The sequence below is a fragment of the Accipiter gentilis genome, chromosome 31, assembly GCF_929443795.1.
Source record: "Accipiter gentilis chromosome 31, bAccGen1.1, whole genome shotgun sequence".
NCBI classification, from domain to species: domain Eukaryota; kingdom Metazoa; phylum Chordata; class Aves; order Accipitriformes; family Accipitridae; genus Astur; species Astur gentilis.
In genome coordinates this window covers 4,955,814-4,975,797 of record NC_064910.1, presented here as the reverse complement: position 1 = coordinate 4,975,797, position 19,984 = coordinate 4,955,814, and the positions used below count along the sequence as shown (strand labels likewise).

Here is a 19,984-nt window from a genome sequence, read left to right as displayed (position 1 = left end):
TTTTGAGATCCGCATGATCATGTTACTCCCAAGAGGCAGCAGTAAATACAGCCTCACTTCTCAGTACTCCTACATGAATGTGGACGTGTGGCTGGTTGCCTGTAGGTGAACCCTGTCTGGAATATCTGGGACCATATGGACTGCATACAGCTGCTTCGCCGCTGTACGTCCAGATATGTGCCACGGCTATGAATATTCACCCTCATGTGGCCAGATATCCCGAGGTATGATCCGAAGGGTACATTCATTTCCACTGAACACCTGGATATGCATCTTGCCTTAGTTGTTCTGGTGCCTGCAATACATAATGTGCCTCCAAAATACAGCCGTAACTGCCTCAAAAGTGTCTTTAAACTGATTGTGACTTCCTTGGGCCATTTGCAATGCTACTGGGATGTCCCATTGAAAACCAGAGCTTTTCGATACGCAGATGCCACACTCGTTGTCTGTCCCTGACTAGTTCGATTCACAGAAATTATTTTGATATTACTGATATCCATCCTGTTAATTCCTCCTGGATGCCCCGTAACAAGAGGTAAAAACCACTGCGCCTGGAGTAAAACATAGTTTTGCTGCTGCAGCCTTGCAAGGTTTTGAACACGGCTGGCATTTACCTGGAGCACGGGTCTTTACAAATTCCTGCAGTAACACGAGCCTGCCGGTCGTGACTTCTCCTCTGGCCCTCCTGCTGACCCTAGGTGTGCCATCCCTCCACGCACCTCCTGGATGCTGGGTCTCAGCTTTGCTGCACCGATGCATACCGGTTCCAGCACCTGCAAGAAATTAAAGAGCACTAAAATACTCCCCGGAGCCGGCCGCTCATCCTACAGCGGACACAAAACCCCAAATTCCTTTCAGATGAGAACATGGGTACATCTGCTTGCAATCATCTTTCTCCAGGCAGCCGGCCTGATTAAGCAGAAATGTGATTCTCCGCACTTGGTCCAAGGAGCGCTCAGCAGACGCCTGCAGCCGAGGGGCCGGGATTCGGGAGAAGCAGAATAAACGCGCCTTTCACGCCCGGCATCCCCGGCAGTCCCGCGGCTCCCGCGCTCGCAGCCTCGGTCGCTTCTTGCCCTCCTTGCGGGAGGCAAGACATGCTGAAATAAAGAGAAACTTGTTCTGTGGCAGGAAAGGTCATTTCTTCTGGCCAGGCATTTGGGAAGGAGACAGGAAGCGTATTATTTTAAAGGTAAACTGATAAAATATTTGTTTGCTGGAGGAAGGGGAGGAATGTCAAAAACATGTCAGTATTCTTCAGAAAAAATTATTGTGGTGTCTTACTCCTGCCCTGACAACAAGTGTGGGGTGTCGTAAATAAATGTTTTATTCTTTGGCGGTCTGTAGTCTCATGCAGGGTATTTTCCTTGCTGGAAGGATGCTCTTTGTCCGTCTGTGCACGCGCGTGTGTGTGTGCACGCCAGGGTGTGAATACACACTCCACAGCAGAGGAGATGGCTGAAAATACTAGAAGCGAGTGGATGTAGAGGGCTATTAGCAGAGTCTTTGGTAATGCTATTGTTTGTTTCTTAATATTTTCTTTATTGCAGCTGACCAACGAGGAAATAACTAAAAATCACTACTTTAATGAAAGCTGCCGTTTGTAGCACCGATGCCTTATGGTTTACATACTTTTGTAGATTTGTCAGATTCCATTTCAAAACTTGCCTTCCGTGCTGCTATGCAAGAGGACTGAAGAAGTAATTTATAGGTGCAGTTAAGAATGCCATGTTCAGGGAAAAAAGAGAAAATATTTATTTTTTACAAAAGCAAGCTTGGAGACTGAGTAGCTTAGCTTCGCTGTGATTCCTGAAAGCAAGCTGAAGGCAGCGGCCACACTATACTTTTAATCCTCAGATCTGATCATCAGTTAATATGTTTGTAACGGCTCGGTTGCTCCCCCTCCCAAGGCTGGTTTTTACCAGCTCCTAGTCCAGATATAACCTGAGGACTTGAACCAGGTCTGCGGAAGGCGTACTCTGCCAGCGTGGCGATGCAGTCGCAGCCACAGGGCACGCGTGTCCCAGCCCAGCTGCTGCATCCCTCCGGCTGGACCGATTAAAAGGGTCAGAAGTGACGATTCACCACGACCCCGGCTAACGAACGCGGCCGTGCAGGGAAATGCTGGGCTGGGGGACTGGGGAGAGGCAGCCTGCTTTGCGGTTGCTGTTTGGAGGCACGCGGTTAAATCAGGCACCGACTTCTCCTAGACTCATTGAGCTGAACTCTTGCCAAGACCTGCCAAGGTCTTGTTTTAGGCCAAGCAATATTCTCGGCCTCAAACAAATGCCTAAGCGAGAGGAGAGCTCTCCTGAACAAGTCTGACTCTGGGCATTTTAGGAATCTAGCTGGTTTAAGGAAGCTTTTAATGTGAGAGTAGGGTGGAAGAACATTGTCCCCTAGCAAGTGCAGGGAAGGGTGATGGACAGACAGTGTTTTAAAAAAATTTTCCATGCAGGGGTCTATTCACTTGTCTGCATGTTTGACTGCTGCGGTTTATTCACCTGCATTCATGTACAAGTGCAGAATTTTAAGGGGACAGTAGGATGACCTGTGCTAGTGCATGAAGATTCAAAGGGAAACATCTGTCATTAAAAAACAATAGGGGAAAACATTTATTTAGCACAGGCTGGAATACAGAAATGTTTGCATGCTGTGTTTGGCTTGACTTTCTATAGGCAAGACTTAATGATGTACAGAAGGGTTGTCTGGAAGAAGCTGTGCGGGGTCTGATATTTTCTGGGGCTTCTCTCCTGAATGTTCATTTGGATGTTGCACCACACTGACACTGTAATAAATCCGTGCGGGTATTATTTAGAGGTCTTATGCTCAATATCTTTTTTCTAATACTGCTTCATTCCCTGTGAATGCTAATGCGGATATACGGAGATGAGCAGCTCTCTGCTGATAGACATAGATGGGATGCCTTTAAGGCTGTGTCAACAGCTTCTGAAAATATTGATTGCCAAGTGTGGTTACTGAGAAAAGATGCTAAAGCCTTTGGAACCGAACAGTTAACAGAGCGTGGATCAAACCTGGATTTTCACTTATAGGAAGGATAAGCCCTTATGTCAGTCCATCCCTATGGCAGTCAGCCAGTCTGATGGTTGGGTCGCGGTGTAGCAATGGGAAAACGCACCTCTTTCTTTGTTACTCTGCTTTGCGAGGGCTGTGCTTGCAGAGAATATTCTCACCACTCGCCACGCAGCTTTCATCCTCAGCAGGAGACACAAGTCTTTCACTTCTGAGAGTAAATGTAATTTGTCAAGGCCTTGCAGAATTGGGTCCCGCTCTTGCCCCTTGGTCTTTCCGATCTGTTACGCTACCACCCTTTGCCTGCTCTGCTGCTCGCCTGCAGCCCCTCCGCTCCTCGTAGCATAGTCATCAGCCGTCGTCCTTTTTCAGATATTGCCTGAAACCACTGCCGTGCAATTGATGGGAAAACGATAACGGTTAGGTTGAGGGAAAGTTGGCTTTGGCTGACATTTTTGTGTAAATATGGAGCAATCAATTTCATGGGCGATTTGTAAATGTACAAACTCTACGCTACCGCCTGTCTTTTCCTTCCTTTCGCATCTGAGACAGATGCATTGATTTCAAGGCTAGAAGGCATCACTCTGGGCTGACCACCTACATAATTCAGATCCTCTGACATCCCTGTGTAAACTCATGTTTCAGGGTCAAGAAGAGTACTTGTGACAGAGACTGTCTTTTAGCAAGAACCACCCTCCCTCCCTCATTGATTAAGAAAGATCCACGTAGTCCAAGACAATCCTTCTGAAGTTGTTCCAGTGTTGTCCAAGAAAAATGTCTTATACATTCCACGTGCTTGTTAACACCCATCCGAGATGATAGATAGATAGATATTCCCTCACAAGTTAGACTCTGAGCCCATTAAACATCCAATTAGATTATAAGCTCTCCAGAAGGGAGCCTGCTCTGCTACCTGCACAGGCATTGCCAGTGCACAGAATTCAAATATTGGTAAAAAAAATATACATGTTTCATAACTGTAATTGTTCTTGTCACAAACTCAGCCTCAGATCATTTTGGATAATTCATTCCTGAAGCTGCTCACATAGTCTGGGGAGGGAAGAGGCAGATTATATTTTTTTTTTTTTCCCAATATATTGCTATGTGGAGAATGTGCTTAGATCTTTGAATAATATTCCTGGTTTGTATTGTTTATTTACATATAAGGGTTTCGTTCTCTTTGTGATAACTTATTTTTAAGCGAAAGCATGTGATGTTTAAGTGAAAACCAGAGATGAATATGAGAGAGAAACATCTGATGAAATAAGAAGAGGTGGAATTTGTCCATAATGAAACCAAAATGAAGGTGTTCTGTCAGCCTTTGTTTTACTTTTTGCTTCTTTTTTTAGCCTAGCCTGGAGTTGTCTGCGCGCTCGCAGGGAAATCAATCTGTGCCTTGGGCAGCAGGATCTCTCCATGGCTAGGGGAGACTGATGGATTGTTTCACATATTGAGACTGTAGGTTTGATGGGAACTGTATAGGAATGGTGACAGTAGTGGAGATTTGAGGGTTTTGGCTTCTTTACTAAAATATATACCTTAAACCATATGCTCCTGTTTTTCAGATAAAAAGTCTTCTCTCCGCTATGTATTCCTCCCTTCTTTCTGCTGTGCATTTCTCTTCTCTTTCTTCTGTGTATTTCTCTCCTTCTTCTCTAAACATTTCAGTATGGCTCGTTTTAAGTAAAAAATAAATTAATACATCATGTAAGATTAGTACTATGGAAAACCTTTTCCATAGGCATATTTAGTAGCTTTGTAATGATTCAGTGATTTGGTTATATTGGGCTTTTTTTTTTTTTTTTTTTTTAAATTGTAACACTATTTCTCATTAAATGGCCAACCCAAACCCCCATGACAAAAATTTCCTATGAAATGATCAAGGGTAAAGTGTTGATTTTACTAAACCCAAGAACAAGTGTTGCATTTGAATCAACAGGACCAGGATTCTTCTTGTCCTGGTGCCTAAAATTAGCTCAGCAGCAGGCCAGGCTAGGTCTCTGAAATATGTGCTCCCACATCAGGTACTGGATGCTTCAAAGCGTGACTGATCTGGGCTCCCCTGGTTTTCTCTTCATTGAAGAAAAAGGCAGCAAGCCTCCTAGCTGCTCCTGTCTCCTCCCTGCTGCCCAGGGAAGCGGTGGAGTCACCATCCCTGGAAGTATTTAAAAGATGTGTAGATGTGGTGCTTAGGGACATGGTTCGGTGGTGGACTTGGCGGTGTTAGATTTACAGTTGGACTTGATGATCTTAAGGGTCTTTTCCAACCTAAATGATTCTATGATCTTACCGCTTCTGATTAACAAGTGATTACCAACAGCAAAGTTATACTGCATGTTACATACTGGCCCTGCATCTGCATTAATCAACATGAAAAATAAAAGTTTAAATGACCATCTTTAAGAAGATGTTCCTAACCGAGTTATTATTTGAGTGAAAAGAAACAATCCGATACCACTGCACGGCCTCTCCTGATCTATCACGTACTCATTACTGTGCTCGTGTCAATTCTCTAAGGCACAAGAAGTCCTCGAAGGTTTGTCTGCGTGTTTACTCACTCCTGTATGGCTAACCTGGACACGTATGGGAGAGAAAGAGATCAGTGTCACCAGAGCATCACTGTGTAATTACCCTGCTCAGCTCCAAATAATGTTCAGCTAATACGTATTAGACTTACAGCCTCTGCATCGTTGCTAATTACCAGGTGAAAGCATCTTTCCATTGTGGCCATTAGGTGGTAACGTTACCTAATAGAAAAGCGGTCACTGTCCTTTGCTTAGAAGAGTACTACAGAGCTGCAGTGCAGGGTGTGAAGAGATGTTAAACCAGGATAATGTTCTTTAAAGCAAAAATCACGCAGTCGTCCTTGGAAAAAAAAAAAAAAAAGGAGTTGGACACAAGCGTTTATAGTGGCAGATTTTGAGAAAGAAAGAGGCAAAAGACTTTTGTGTTGGTTTTGGTAGAAGTAAGCGATTAAATCGCTCACCCCACCTTGAAGAATTACAGCCTCAGAATTCCTATTTCTGAAGCAGATTAGCTTTCTGGTTAAAGCGTATATCTGGTCTGGTCCAGAACGGGGATGTCTTACCCACCAGCACATTTCTGACGGAGAGCAAACCACATGCTGGAGATGGATGGCAGCGTATTAGCTCCTCCGTGCCACATCCATCCCCCGTGGCAAGAGCTCCAGGGCGTAAGAGCAATTACGTCAACGCCAAGAGGAGCTAGCAGGGACATCAGCAGCCTGTCTACATCCACAAACGTGCACAAGTTCTTCTGCTTGGGTGAAGGAGACCCCGCTTGAGTTCAGGAGCTGTGCAGCCCTAATTAGCCCAGACGGAACTAATGGGCCCTGCGGTGAGCTGGGTCAGGCCCCGTGCCGGGCTTTGGGATCGGAGCCCGGCGGTGTTCCCCACCGAACACAGCCCCAGGAGAGCAAAGAGCCGGGGATGGGACGCCTGCCCTTCCAAGGGAGCCACGTTTCTGTACGACGGTGTTTTGCAAGACCCAGGCGTAGCGGCAGCAGACTGGGATTTAACCTTTCTGAGATAAATGGGATTCTGTAGGGCGCTTATGATTAAAAATACATGCATGCATGAATACCGGCAGGACAGATGCCTAAATGATTACAACGAGCAAAAAAAAAATCTCCCCTTAAATTTCCATACCCCGCAGCCGTGGTACTGCCAGGTTGGCACACGCGCCCTTTGAAGTCTCCGGCATCCGAGCACAGCCGGGTGCAGTGGGGCTTCCTACGGGAAGATTAAAGATGTCACGATCTCTTACTCAGCAGCAGCAGCAGCACGGAGAGACTACAGAAAGTGCATTCTCCTGGAAACAAACCGAACCGTAAATCAGAAAGGTAATCTAACATCAGATGAACAGAGGCGCGGGCTTGTTCACGGGCAGGGCGCTGGTGAAACTGGAAAGCGCAGATATAAAGCAGAGCCAGCAAGAGCAGCCACGAAGCAGATCAAGAGAGGTGTAAGGTCACACGTGATAACGTCAGGAAGACAAGCGAGGTTTCTGCTCTGATAACCTGAGAACCGTGCTCCGAGCTGGGACGCGCTGCCTGTTATTAAGGCTCCCAAAGGCTCACGTTCGACCCGAGGAGACGGCAATCGCCTGCCCTCCGCCACGGATGACTTTGCCGTATTTTGACCATTCGGGCAGATGTTTCGCGTGCCGGGGGCCTGCCTCAGGCAGGCTGGTGGTGCTGCTGAAGATTTCAGCCCGTGTGGTTCCTACCTGCCTGAGAAGGCAGGCAGGGGATCGCAGGTTGGTTTGTTTATGCTAAAAATACCTGGTGGGCTTCAGGCGATGATGTTCTGGCTCCCGTGCTCTGAAACAGGGGCTTCAAACGGAGCGAGGGGTGGCAGCAGCTCTCTGGGATGCGCCCCTTTGCCTTCCCCGTGAAAACGACCCCACTTTGTCCCATTTCAAATTAAAAAAAGAACAAAAAATAGTTTTAAAGCACACGCTCAGTAGGCGTGCGCTGCGTCCCAGCAGGTCTCTGAGGCTTACGTCCACGCTGGTGAGGTTGCAGCGGAGATGCGTGGGGCTTGCCCTGCTTCCCACGCTGTCGCGCATCGCTGCTGGGACTGAGGCACCGGGAAGGAAACCTTGGGTCGAGCCGACCTGTCGCTGCTTCAAAGCCCTTTGCTCCTCCGCAAGCAAACTCGTTCTGCTCGTAAACTTCCCCACAGAGGCAGAAATCCACGCTGGAGCGTGCCCAAATTTAACAGGCATCCGAGTCATTGCTAAAGGGTCACGAAGACACCGATTTGGCCTGTAAGGGAGCAGTTTTGGGCATTGCTGAAGGCTCAAATGCAAACCGGGAAGAGGAGGCGACCGGAGTGGGGTGCTCGGGCGGGATGGGATCGGTGTGCGTTCAGATCACCCCTCTCTCTGCTCTGCTCGGGCTCGTCGACTGAACCCGACCCCCAGCTATTCCACAGGGTGCGGTAGACCTAGTACCTTCCTCCAGCAAAAAGGAGAAGTTCTGTTTCACCAGTTTCACCCCAGTCTCACTTCTGGCCATACTCTCCCTTCTTCCTTGGCCCCAGCTCTTGCAAATCACCTACTTGAGCCATCGCAGCTCACTAGTCTTGAAGAAAACTAACCCAGCAAGAGTAAACCTGACTGTGGGTCTGCTGTTTTAGCACATTGAATTGGCTCCTAGAAGTACTAGAGCCAGTGCAGGTACAAGGGGAGGACCAGGTAGCAGTGGGCAGAGTCTTCCTTCTCTTGGTAGTAGCAAGCCACCACATTGACTTAAGCTCTTCAGGGTAAGGCAGCTGCCTTGGGAAGAACGACCCGGTTCCCAGCTGTCCTCCAGTTTGTGCTGGATTCATCAGAAGGTACTGAACCAGGCACTGGAAAGGCTGGCTCCTTTACAAAGAGACTCACTTACACTGTTTTGCAAAGGAGTTTAGGGCTGCGGGTGGTGAAGGGAGGAATATTCCTCCAGCTGTGATGAAGGTGCCCAAGTGTTTGAAGGTGGCTGGGCTTGCAAGAAACTCCTCTTCTCGCAGCTTCCCCTGGTCTTGCATTTGCTGACGTGATGGTGGTGTGTCCCCAGAACAGCTTTCTGGTGAAGCACAAGGGAGGAAATCATGCTCTCGTGATGAGGATTTGCTTGGGGGCTTGGGAAGACAGGGAAACCGTGACAGCCAGGACAGGGCAGCTGGCGGTGGTATGGGACGTTCTTCAGGGAAGGGCTCGGTCACCGTGAACAGCGCGTGGTCACTGATGAGATGTTGTAGCACAAGGTCAGAGAGCGTTTTTTATTATATCACTAACACCCACCCCATGAGTAAGCCCAGAGTTTTGGGGAAAGAACCAGAACGTGTACAAACCATTAAGACAGCAATAATGCGTAGGAAGAGGGATGCTAAAACCAAATTGCTAAATTTAAGGTTTTATGACTTTGCATTTACTAATCTTTGAACAGTTGCAGCCTGTTTCTTGGGTGGTTTTTTTTTCTTCTTTTTTTTTTTAAAGAATGTGCGTGCATTCTGGTTGTGAATAATAAAATAAGGGAATGAAAATAAGTAAAAAATAGCTCAGAAATAAGAGTCCAGAAAAAATGTTCTGAAGCATAAAAGGAAGAGTCCCAAGAGACAGCAGTAAAAGAAAGAGTGATTCGAATGAAGTCAGGCTGTGGTAAAAAGACATGTAATGTAATGTACTACAGTCCCTCTCCATCTCCCTTCCTGTTAGATCGGACTCACAGACTTGTTATATACTTACAGGTTTATCCTAAAAATATACTGGAGGCAGTGAAAAAGGAGAAGGATTTCTTAGAGAGAGAATTTTTTGTATCCCTCTGCAGAAAGAAGCAGCCGTGATCAGATAATGTTGCCGAACTAATCTGCTTCTCACTGTGCTTATCACGAGAGCAATAAGGTTAATTCTGTAGTGAGGGCAGCAAAGCACTGTCAGTTAGTGAAGGGAGGAGGATGGACAGACCAACAGACACCATTTCTTATCTGACAGGGTGAGCCACAAGCTGCAGAAAATACCAGCAGTAGCCAAGCATAGGGGAAAAAAAGGGAAAGACTGTATTTTAAGCTATCTTCTATGGAAAATATAAACACTAATATTAATTAATGACATGGACCGAAGTAATGGTGCGACCAGATGAGACGCAGTGGGTGAAATGTGTCTCAAACCATGTGTCGAGGCCAACAAGACTCATAGCCAGCAACAAATACACTTTCCTTAAAGGTGTTTGTCCTGGGACTTGGGACTGGTCCTGTCACTATCAGGAGGACTCTGGAGCAGTGGGAGAAATAGTATGAAACTCAAAATGTTTTGGAAAGAACTGACCAATGACTTAAATGTTCTTCCTTCTGTTTGGAAGGAAAACATTACTCCTGCAGTTTTCTTGGAACAGGCTGCAGAAAGCAATCTGGGGTGCCAAGTGCCTCTGTCCTAAGGCTAGCGACCGGGTCTATATGGCTGGGAGATTTTGTAAAATCCTCATATACAGAAAATAATAATTTTCTCGGTGTCGGGAACACTGTTCAATGCTGCCCCGTTCTTGATCAAAGGGGTCATTTTAGCAGATCATCAAAATCTTCATGGTGCTTCTTTGCAAAAGACAAAGTGCCATCTCCTGCAATCCTTGGCCAATTTCCAACTTATCTATTTGCCTGCTAAGTTAGTAAGCTCATGCCAGGTCCCAGTATTTTATCATAAGTCTTGTTATATTTGGTGGGTTTTTTTCCTTGAAAATCCAGCTTTGGGAGTCCTGTGATTATATGAGCATTTAATCTACACTACATTTAAAAACATTATTGTGTTGAAATCCTTGAAAACATGAAGCTTAATAAAGGAAGAAGGAAAGAATCCAAGATCAACCTTTTTAACACCCTTTTTTGTGCTTTGAATTTCTGAATATCCTTGAATGGTTATTACTGATGCTATCTCTTACATTTTAATGAACACAACACAGTTCTCCCAACAGCTCCTGTGATGAGGTGCGAAAGCAGAGGTGTCACTCTGCTATTCAGGAATCTCTCTGTACTTAATTTTAGGCAAAATGTACAATAATCATAAAAGCATTCAGACACAGATTCAGTGATGCTTTGGGGCCGAGATTTTTCCCCGGTTTAGTTTAGATCTGTTAAACAGCCACACACGCCCACACCGCTTTAGGAATTTGTAGCAACCACCGGGCTTAAAACCACAACACGTAAACTTGGAGATGACGCAGGGGAAACAGGGTCACCTGAGCAGTTTGGTGAAACAGGCAGTGAGTTGCAGAACTGTTTAACAAAAATCAGCTGGAACCTTATCTGCTTACCCCCCAAAACGTACACAAAGTCCTGCAGGCTCCGAAGACAACGCTGGCCGGCAGTAAGGCTCGGCGATCGGGATTTCTCCGGCTCCGTCGAGGTCCTTGCCTGGCTCCTGCCCGTTGTTTCTCAAGGTCAGGCTCAGAGTGGCTTTCTTTTGGATTGCTCCCAGATTTCTGCCTCGACACGCAGGCTTGCAAGACCACAGCCTAGCCCCATGCTGGGGATGGGGCAAAACCCGCCAGCTCCATCCTGCTATCCTGGCACGGGCATCCCTCCGATTAGCGTTCCTCATTACGCTAAGGGGCTTGACGGAGTTTTACACGGTGCGTGAAAAGGGCCCTGCTCAGCACTCCTCATCCCAGAGCTGTCTGGGGAACAGTCCTGCTGACGACGTTAATTAACTTCTTTCAACAAATTTTTGACACCAGGAGTCTACCATTATCACCAGTGGTGATGAAAGACCGTTAACCGAATGACGTCATTAGCGCAGACTTGCTTACCCAGAGCCCTCGGGGATGCTGCGGGGCCGTGCTGGCAGAGAGCTCCCAGCACCGGCGTGCCAGTGGAAGCAAACCAAGCCCTAAGACAAGCCTTAAACTCCTCCGTGCTGTTTTAAAGAGGGTGATGCCACTGCTGATAGAGCCCAGGAAAACAGCGCAGTAGCAGTTGCACACACAGCGGCTGTGGTTTTACGTGGCAAATAGCAGAAAGGGGTATCACAGGCATATCAATAAGCATGGATACTCATCTGAAGGTAAATACTTCCAATAAAGGTGCAGTAGTCGCAAGCTCAGCAGAAAAAAAATGTGTCTTACTACAACACCAGGGCAACGCTGCCTTAGTCCTTAAAACAACCTAGAAAGGAAATAAAGATTGCTACTGGGAAAATTCCCGTCACCTTTCACCACTTCCTTTGAAAATAAGTGTTGTTATATTTTTACACAACTTTTTTACTTTATGTCAAAAATTTCTGTGCCTTGAACTGAGAAACTGACCTCTTCTGGGAAGATACTGCACTCAGTTTAACCCTAAGCATTATATTCTTCTGTCAATCACTTCTTCCACCACTAGAGCAACAATTTTCTACAATAACCTTGCACTTGAGTCAATCCACTCTCTGGGTTTCACCAGACAGCATTTTATCTCAGCGGTTTCTTGAGTCATCGTGATATATTTGGTATACAGAGGAGGTTTTGTGCTTTGTATTCCCTTGGCTCAGAGGCACCAAGTACCTGAAGTCCTGCAGAGGCCCAACTCCCACACAAGGCTCGTTACAAACCAACCAGCAGAACAAAACACCTTTTGCCATTACCAGTAGAGCAGCAGACCATAAATATTCATGAGTTATCGCCCTGGTTTTATAAATTACCTACATCATGTCTGTTTCATGTGGCCTTACGTATGTGCTCTTCGCTTCTGTCCCTTCTAGCTATATTCTGCAACTAGCTATCCAAAAACCTCGGGTGGTTTTAGTGAAGAGGCTGGCAACGTGAAGCCGATGAAAGAGTGCGTTGATTCAGCAGAAGGGGCGTTTGCTTCCAACACACGGTGTTAAGTCCACTGCCACTCGAAACATGGGGCTGTAGGGGAAAAAAACCCAACACTCAAAAGCAGCGACAGAAAGGACAAACTAATTTTGCTTCCCAGTTGCATGGGAGTTGAGCTGGGACACCGGTCTCCTATGCGAGTGCTTCCATCGCAGGGGTCTGGGAGTTGCTCTGCCCCTCTGAGCCACTTCGGCTGGAGAGACCACATTGATTTTTCAAGGTGTTGCTGCTGCCGCTTCAGCCGGGATGAGCGGAGAGGCCCGAGCGTGAGCTCAAGGGTGCTGGGGGATGGAGGGAGGCAGGGGAAGGGCTTTGGGTGCAGCACCGAGTACGGTTTTCACAAGGGGAGAGATGCGCGGGGCGACGGGGACGGTCACCCGAAGCGACGATTCAGGCCGGGGAACCCGTGCCGCTGCCGCTTCTGCGTTTTATGATGCGTGGGAAAGCCAGCGACAGGGTCTCCTCCCGCTCCCACAATTAGCTGTGCCTGAAAATAGCACTGACGGGCTCCTCATCTCATCACGGGGAGCTGCCACACCACCGCACAGCTCCCTCGCCATACACACGCGTATACGTATATATAGACGCGTATCCAATATACGTATTTATATACAACTACAATATACATACCGTGTGTACATGTACTGATCTGCAACCAATTTGGAAACAATCCTTGGATCAGGGAGCCGATGCCCTGGCGCTTGCCAGATTTCTCACAAGCAGGTTACAGAGAGAGCCCGGCTCTTCTTCACCCCCCCTTAAATTCCCCCTGCGCTCCCGGCTGGACCCTGGCACAGCTTCAGCAGGAGGCGAGACGCCCGTAAAGTGTCGCGGGTCTCTGCCGCGAGGGAAGAGAGAGGTTTGTGTCCGAGGACGGGCAAGGATTTCGCTAGGATTCATCTGGGGCGTTTCTGGCATTTGCAGGGGAAGGAGCTGAGAGAAGCTGAATTCGCCGAGGGAAGCTGAAGTCCGAATTAGGAAAAGGCAGCGTAAGTTTAGGCACCATTACAGTTACGATCCTGCTGAGCAAGGACTTTCAGTTTGTGAGTTCGGCTTTTGGTCCCTGAGGTCTTACTATAAGCTAAACCTGTCTATATGTAGAAAAAGAAAGCCGAATTATTTTTTTAAAGCTGAGCGGTTAAAATGCATTGTGGTTTTCTGTGGACTTGAGGGGTGGGAGGGAGGGAGAGGGAGAAAAAAACCTGAACTAAGCCACCTTTGGTCGATTCTGATTTTGTTTTCCCACCAAGACAAGCTCTTGCTTTTCGTCTGCTGTTACAGGCAACTGACAAACGGGTTTTACGTGTAGAGAAACGTTAAGTGATGTGCTACGGCTATTTTTTTTTTTTTTTTAAGTCCCCTGTAAGAAAAGCCTGCATGAGTTGCTAAAAGTTCTTTGCCAGTTGCACTGGATTATGCATAACCACCACCAACCCCCCCCCCCCCCCCCCCCCAAACCGCTGCTGGGAACTGGCAAACTGTGCCATGCCAAACAAAAGCCTGGATGCCTCATCCTGCCGAAACTCATCTCACTCCACCTTTGAACGCAAAGGGCACACGACCACGGGAGCCCACGGCTGCCGATACCGGGAGCGCTCCCTGCCCCTCCCCGTGGCATCGGGTCGGGTCGGACCGCTCCGGCTCCGGTTCTGGCTCCATCATCTCCATCTTCCTCCCGCCCAGGTGGGTCACCGCCATGCCGCTGCCGTGCCCCCGCAGGGCCCTGCCCAGGGCTGCCTTCCTCCTCCTCATCTTCCTCCCGCTGCTCTGCACAGCCCCCGGTGAGTGAGTGCGGGCTGGGGTGCGGGGAGGGAAATTCTAAACCGAAATGTCCCAGGGAGTAGGAAAAAGCCTTCCCCTGGCCTCCCGTGTGGGTGAACGCTTTCAGTCCCTCCAGAAGTTGTGCAAGTTGAACTTTTTTTTTTTTAAAGAGCTTGTTTTCCAGTGAATAAAGCGTTTGGGAGCAGCTGAGTACTCGCAGGTCTCCTTTGCACTGCCTAGCCCCGGGCTAAATTAAAGCCTTGGATCCCTTCTGGGAAAAGGCTTCAGCAGGACAACAGCTTTGATGTGCTTTGGGACTTTTCTGCAAAGAAAAATTCTGCAGCAGTGGTTGTTAGCATACCCCTCGCTCCCTGTGACTAGGGTTTTCCAGGATTATCCTGCCACCCTGGACACTGTGTCACGGTCCTGGGACCAGCTGTGGTCTTCTGCTGCAAAATATAATAATTTAATTGGTGAAGAAGGCCAGTATTGGGGTACCCTGGCCAAGAATTGCTGGGGAGAGCATGCCGTAGTGTCAGAAGCTTCCCTGCAGCGTATGTTGCGCTCGAGCATGGAAATGGGAGCAAAGGGAGGCAGTGGGAGAAACTTGATGTCGAGCTGGAAGTGTGGCAAAAATAATGCCAGTATTTTTTGAGATACAATCTTTTTTTGGTTGTTATTTCCTTTTTAGTAAATGGATGTGTTTAATTTTTACTTGTCTAGATGTTTCAAGGGGAAATAAGCTTAAACTGATGCTTCAGAAACGCCAAGGTAAGCAAAGAGACAGCAAAGTGCTTTCCCTTATTTTTCCTTTGAGGCAGTTGCTATCGGTCAAAGTGTTGTCCCTCTAACTCCGGCTCCAAGCAGGCGGGCAGAGGAGCACCGTACAACACCCCGTTCAAAGCCGGTAGCTCACAGCCGCTCTCGCTACGTACCGTACCAAAACCTCCGCACGTACGGAGCCTGTGCCCGCGTGTCCGTTTGGGACTCGGAATTGGCAAGGCTGGAGGCTCTACTTACCGCAGCCCCCTCCAAAAACCAAGTTTCCCAGCCTCAGGCAGCATGCCTGTGTTTTGCTCTGCGCAGCATATAGCGCCTACCTTTTCCAGCATGTGCACAGCAGCCGCGGCATTTATCTGGTTTATTCTGGGAAGTCACAAGCTTTTTCCAAGGACTTACAATGCATGGAAAGACTGCTGGCTCAGGTGCAGAGAAGAAAACGTGCAAAGCGGGCTTGCTCGCGATGCTTTGACTTGGTCCCTTTGTTCTCTTGGCCCCTTCTTGGCAGACTGCTTTCTATGCAGTCCAGCAGCAGTCCACTTCTTTGTTCAGGTCCCCTGGTGAGAGGGACCATCCAGGAGAAGGCTTTTGGAGCCTGCAGACAACATGGCCTAGACCGGGAAGAGCTGCAAAGCCTTGAATTGGTGATGGAGGGAGCACGCAGCCACTTAATTCCAGCCTCGCTCCCCTTTTCCAGTTGGGCACTAAAGCGAGCGGGCTAAGTACGCAGTACTGGTTCCCTCGCTGGCAGCGTCCCACGTGTAAGGCTCGTTCACACGGCATTTGTTCCGCTGTCCCGCTTCCCAGTAATAACACCCAGCTCCAGCCCACGGCGAGTTATCAGTTTCCAGCTCATCACTGCAGGGCAGCCTGCCGTTTCCCACTCTTCCCGCAACAACTCATCCATCACTTTTACCTCTCAACTCTCCTGCCCGCTGCAGTTCTTTGCCTCCCCCGTTGAGTCTGCCCGGCTCCCGCTTCAATGGTTTTCACGTCTCCGCCTGACTTCCCTGTCTGCTCCAGCCTCTTCCCTCGCATCCTCCGAAAATACTCATCCGCACCCAAGCTCTTGTCTCTCCCTCATTGCAGCGAACCCTCTAAAGCCAAGACATTCCTCCTACTTGTGCTTCTTGTTTCACAGGATGACCAAACATCCTACCACGTTTTATCATTTCTGTGCATGGCAGGGGGCTAGCCGGTCCTCACATCCATACTTTTCCGAGGTACACCTCCCTTCACCAGCTTGTTACTGGTGTTACTCCAGCTTCTCCACGCTTTTTAACTCCACCTCTCATCTTCGTTCCCATTTCTGTAACAGCAGCACACAGAGGCCGGTCTCCTGTTCTCTCCACAAAGCACAAACACGCTGTGTATATGCTCCTTGAGGCTGAGTTTATTTATTGAAATACCTCACTTAGCTTCTGTCCTTGAGCTCAGAAGAGCTTTTTGAAAATCTAAGAGAATGAGGGCAGCTGAGAAATCCTATTACATCGATGATTCCTGGGTTTATTACTGTTACTGCTGCTACACGCGTCGCGCTGCCAAGCACAAACGTGATGGCATAATACGAGAAGCATTTTCTTGCTGCAAGCTGTACGCTTCAGGCTGACTAAAAATTTCCTGGCATGCCTTTTTTCTGGGGGGGGGGGGGCCGGGGGGGGAATTAATTTCAGCCCCTGTTGCCACGAAGTCCGAGGTGTCAGTGAAAGAAGCGGTGGCCAAGGAGTTCCTAAGCAGCCTGAGACGGCAGAGGCGTCAGCTCTGGGACAGAAGCCAGCCCGACGTGCAGCAGTGGTACCAGCAGTTCCTCTACCTGGGATTCGACGAGGCGGTGAGCATAAGGCTTTCAAGGGTTGGTAAAGCTTTAGAATACGCGGCTGTGAGCATGGATGCACAGCCACGGGGGCACCTGGGGAGAAGCTGCCCGGCTTCTGTTCACAGATACTGCCATTTTTATTTTTTTTTTAAAGTAGCAAATGTTGCACAGAAGTAGAAGGTCCGTTATTTGTTAGAGATTCCTGCGTTGTTAATCGAAAAAAAGTGACATCAAAATCTCACGTGGAGCTCTTGGCTGCTACTGGACTTCAGCTTAATGAATTGCAACCAAAGTTTGCTTTGAGAAATAGGTGGCCAGACCCAAAGCAATCAATCGTATTTCAGGAAATTAATTTGGCAGCCTCAACCTAATCAATTTTTTTTTTAACATGGTGAGAAATCCACACCATGCTGGCCCTGACTGGCATTCCTCAGTGAAACTGCACTAACATTACCCACCAAATGCAGGCGCAGGCAGCTCCTGACCATCACGAGCGCTGGCAGCTGTGCCTCCACTCGAAATGTGGAAGGAAAACCATTCAATAACATGCAGCCAACCTCCCTTCAAATGAGGATACATTTTTTAAAAAAAGTTAATTTGTAAGAACACTGGAGTGGAATCAGGAGTTCCCAGCTCTGCTAAACAGATGCTGAAATAGGCGAAATGGGGCAAAAAATGTGCATTTAGTTGCAGTCCCACATGTGGAATAATTTCTACGTTAATAAGAGGTAAAAATAGTTATAGATCTTGAATTCTTGGCTTCTGTCAGCTGCATGAATACATTTAACAAGATTGCATTGGCACAGGCAAACTGGAGTACATTTTGGGCCTTCATGCTACGTGGATTGCTTAGAAGATGAATGCACTCATTTTCAAAGCTGGAACAATTAGAAAAATAATCCTTTGCTTGGACTGAAATAATGAAGGATACATTTTTGTGTATCCTCCCGGCCATTATGCAGATAAAAGTGACTTTTTAACAGCATGGCTATATCCCCCCTCCCCCAACAGGAATAGGAAAAATGGGAAAAGTGGTTTTATGCATCAGAAACTGAAGACTGGGGGCAAATACCAAGAAGTAAGTAACAAGGACAAACCATGCACATAAGATGAATTCTCCTCAGAGTTCCTGTGTGCAATTCAAAAACTGAAATGAGGTCTGTTGTGGGATACAATGAATCCACTTAGTAGGTTTTCTTGGGTATTAAGACACAGTTTTAACAATGAAATAACTGTTTGTTCCAGCAAAGGACTTGGGCCATACTTACCCATTGTGTATTTTGCAAAACTTTTTTTTCAAATCTCAGCCAAAAATATTTCCAAAGAGTCATTCAGATGGAAAGGCTTTGGCTTGGCAAGTATTTGATATCCTTGCACACAGTTTTTCCTCTGCTGTTGTGAGCAGAATTGAACCGCTTCTTGCGTTTCCATAGCTAGAAGGCTGCACTGTACCTTCGTTTTTACCCATGCGAAATGGGAGTGAAAGATCACAGGCATAAAACAAAAGCCTGTCGTGCCCACTTTGCAGTCAGGGGCATCGTATCTAAAGGCACGGGGCAATGGAGAACCAAACCTTTGAAGTGCAAAACAGTGACATGTTTTTATAGTCCACCACTGAAAAGGTAATAGAAATATTAAAAGTGCTCAGTGCAAGTTTCAGTTGCAGACGCTCTCGGTTTAAGCACCTGACGGTAGGCAGAGAGGGGAGGTCCCAGGTGGGGCTGGGCAGGACAATTCCTGCACTCCAGACCCTGATAATCCCATAGAAGAGGTAGGTGCAAGTCACAAAACCCCTCAGATCTAAAGATCCCATTTTGACAAATACACAAAGGATCTGAATTTCCAAAAGAGAACCTCTTGCACCGCTTCTGTTTCACTCTCTTCGTTGTAAAGTTCCAGGCTTGGAAAGCAAGTATTTTCTTTTTTTTTTTTTTGGCAGAAATTTGAAGATGACATCTCCTACTGGACAAGCTTAGGGCGTGCTCGTAATGAATACTACGGTGGATACTACCAACACCACTACGATGAAGATTCCCCAATTGGCCCACGAAATCCACACACCTTCAGGCATGGAGCAGGTGTCAACTATGATGATTACTAATGCCATTTATCTTGCTATAGCTGGTGCCTATAGGGCTGCGTTGGGCAAGGCTGAGTCCTCCCTCAGTCAGAATTGACCCTGCTTTCCTTTTATTCATGTAAAATAGCAAGAGTAAAGGAACTGCCAGACTTCGAAGCAAGCAACATGAAGTTTTTTTTAATTATCATTACTTAGTAGTACACTATATATAAAGTGCTATAGAAATAAAGCTTTTTTGATAAAATAAACAGGTTGCCATTATTTAGTAGAGTTTGTAACAGCAAGTTTCATTCCAACTGTATTACTACAGATTCCTTTTCAAAGGGCTTTTCCATTTCCTCTCCTACAATCAATTGCAAAATTACATTTTATCATCTAGTTTGGCATATAGAATACATAATATAAGCCAATACATTTCAGATGTGCCTGCTCATTCAGATTTGTGTCAACAAATAAATCCTATTATTCTTGGGGAGAAAAGAAAAAAAACCCCATTCCTCTCAACTGAAGTCCTGCCTTGTTGCCTCCTCTGCTATTTCCATACCTACTGCGCACAGCCCTCCAGACCCGAGTGACGTGGCACTTCTAGTGCCTGCTGGGGCAAGGACACAGACGTTCACAAAAGCTAAATTCGGTGCAGAGGAGCTCACCTCCTTGCAAAGCCTGTGAAAGGAAAGGATTCTCCAGGGAAAGGGCTCCGTGCAGCAACCTGCCGTCAGAAGTAATCGCCCAGACGCAGAGCATCTAACCTGAATGGCTGCAACCCCTCCCAGGCACGATAACCCAAAGGTTATCTTTAACGAATGCTCCCCTTTGTGGCCTTTCCACTTAGCTGCAAGCTTTCAGTCTGGAATAAAATAACAAACTAAGCTATTTAAAATGAGGTTAGTATCAGACAGTATCCAACACAATCCCCAGACATTATTTCCTACTGTGAAGTTCCCTCTATCCCCAATTCAAACTGGAATCTAGACACATCAACATGTATCAGAGACTAGGCATTTGTTAACGAAGTAGAGCGGATTAAAGGGGGGGTTGGTTGGTGGGGTTGCATGTGTTAAGAACCCCAAAATACAACCAACTTTTCTACCACAGCAACATCAGCCATGTCGCTGCTTCTCTCCCGTTATTGTAAAGTCCTCAGGCAGACCTAAGCCTGGGA

The 19,984-nt window shown here is 47.2% G+C and overlaps 1 protein-coding gene across 1 annotated transcript; it reads left to right on the top strand.

The window, feature by feature from the left end:
- The first annotated feature begins 1,041 nt into the window (after positions 1-1,041).
- On the top strand, positions 1,042-19,088 carry ECRG4 (ECRG4 augurin precursor). Its single transcript, XM_049834358.1, has 6 exons — positions 1,042-1,192; positions 13,310-13,374; positions 14,069-14,166; positions 14,870-14,917; positions 16,600-16,757; positions 18,682-19,088. Exons 3-6 carry the CDS (start codon positions 14,082-14,084, stop codon positions 18,841-18,843), a joined length of 453 nt encoding a protein of 150 aa, XP_049690315.1. The 5' UTR covers positions 1,042-1,192; positions 13,310-13,374; positions 14,069-14,081; the 3' UTR covers positions 18,844-19,088.
- Positions 19,089-19,984: the final 896 nt, after the last annotated feature.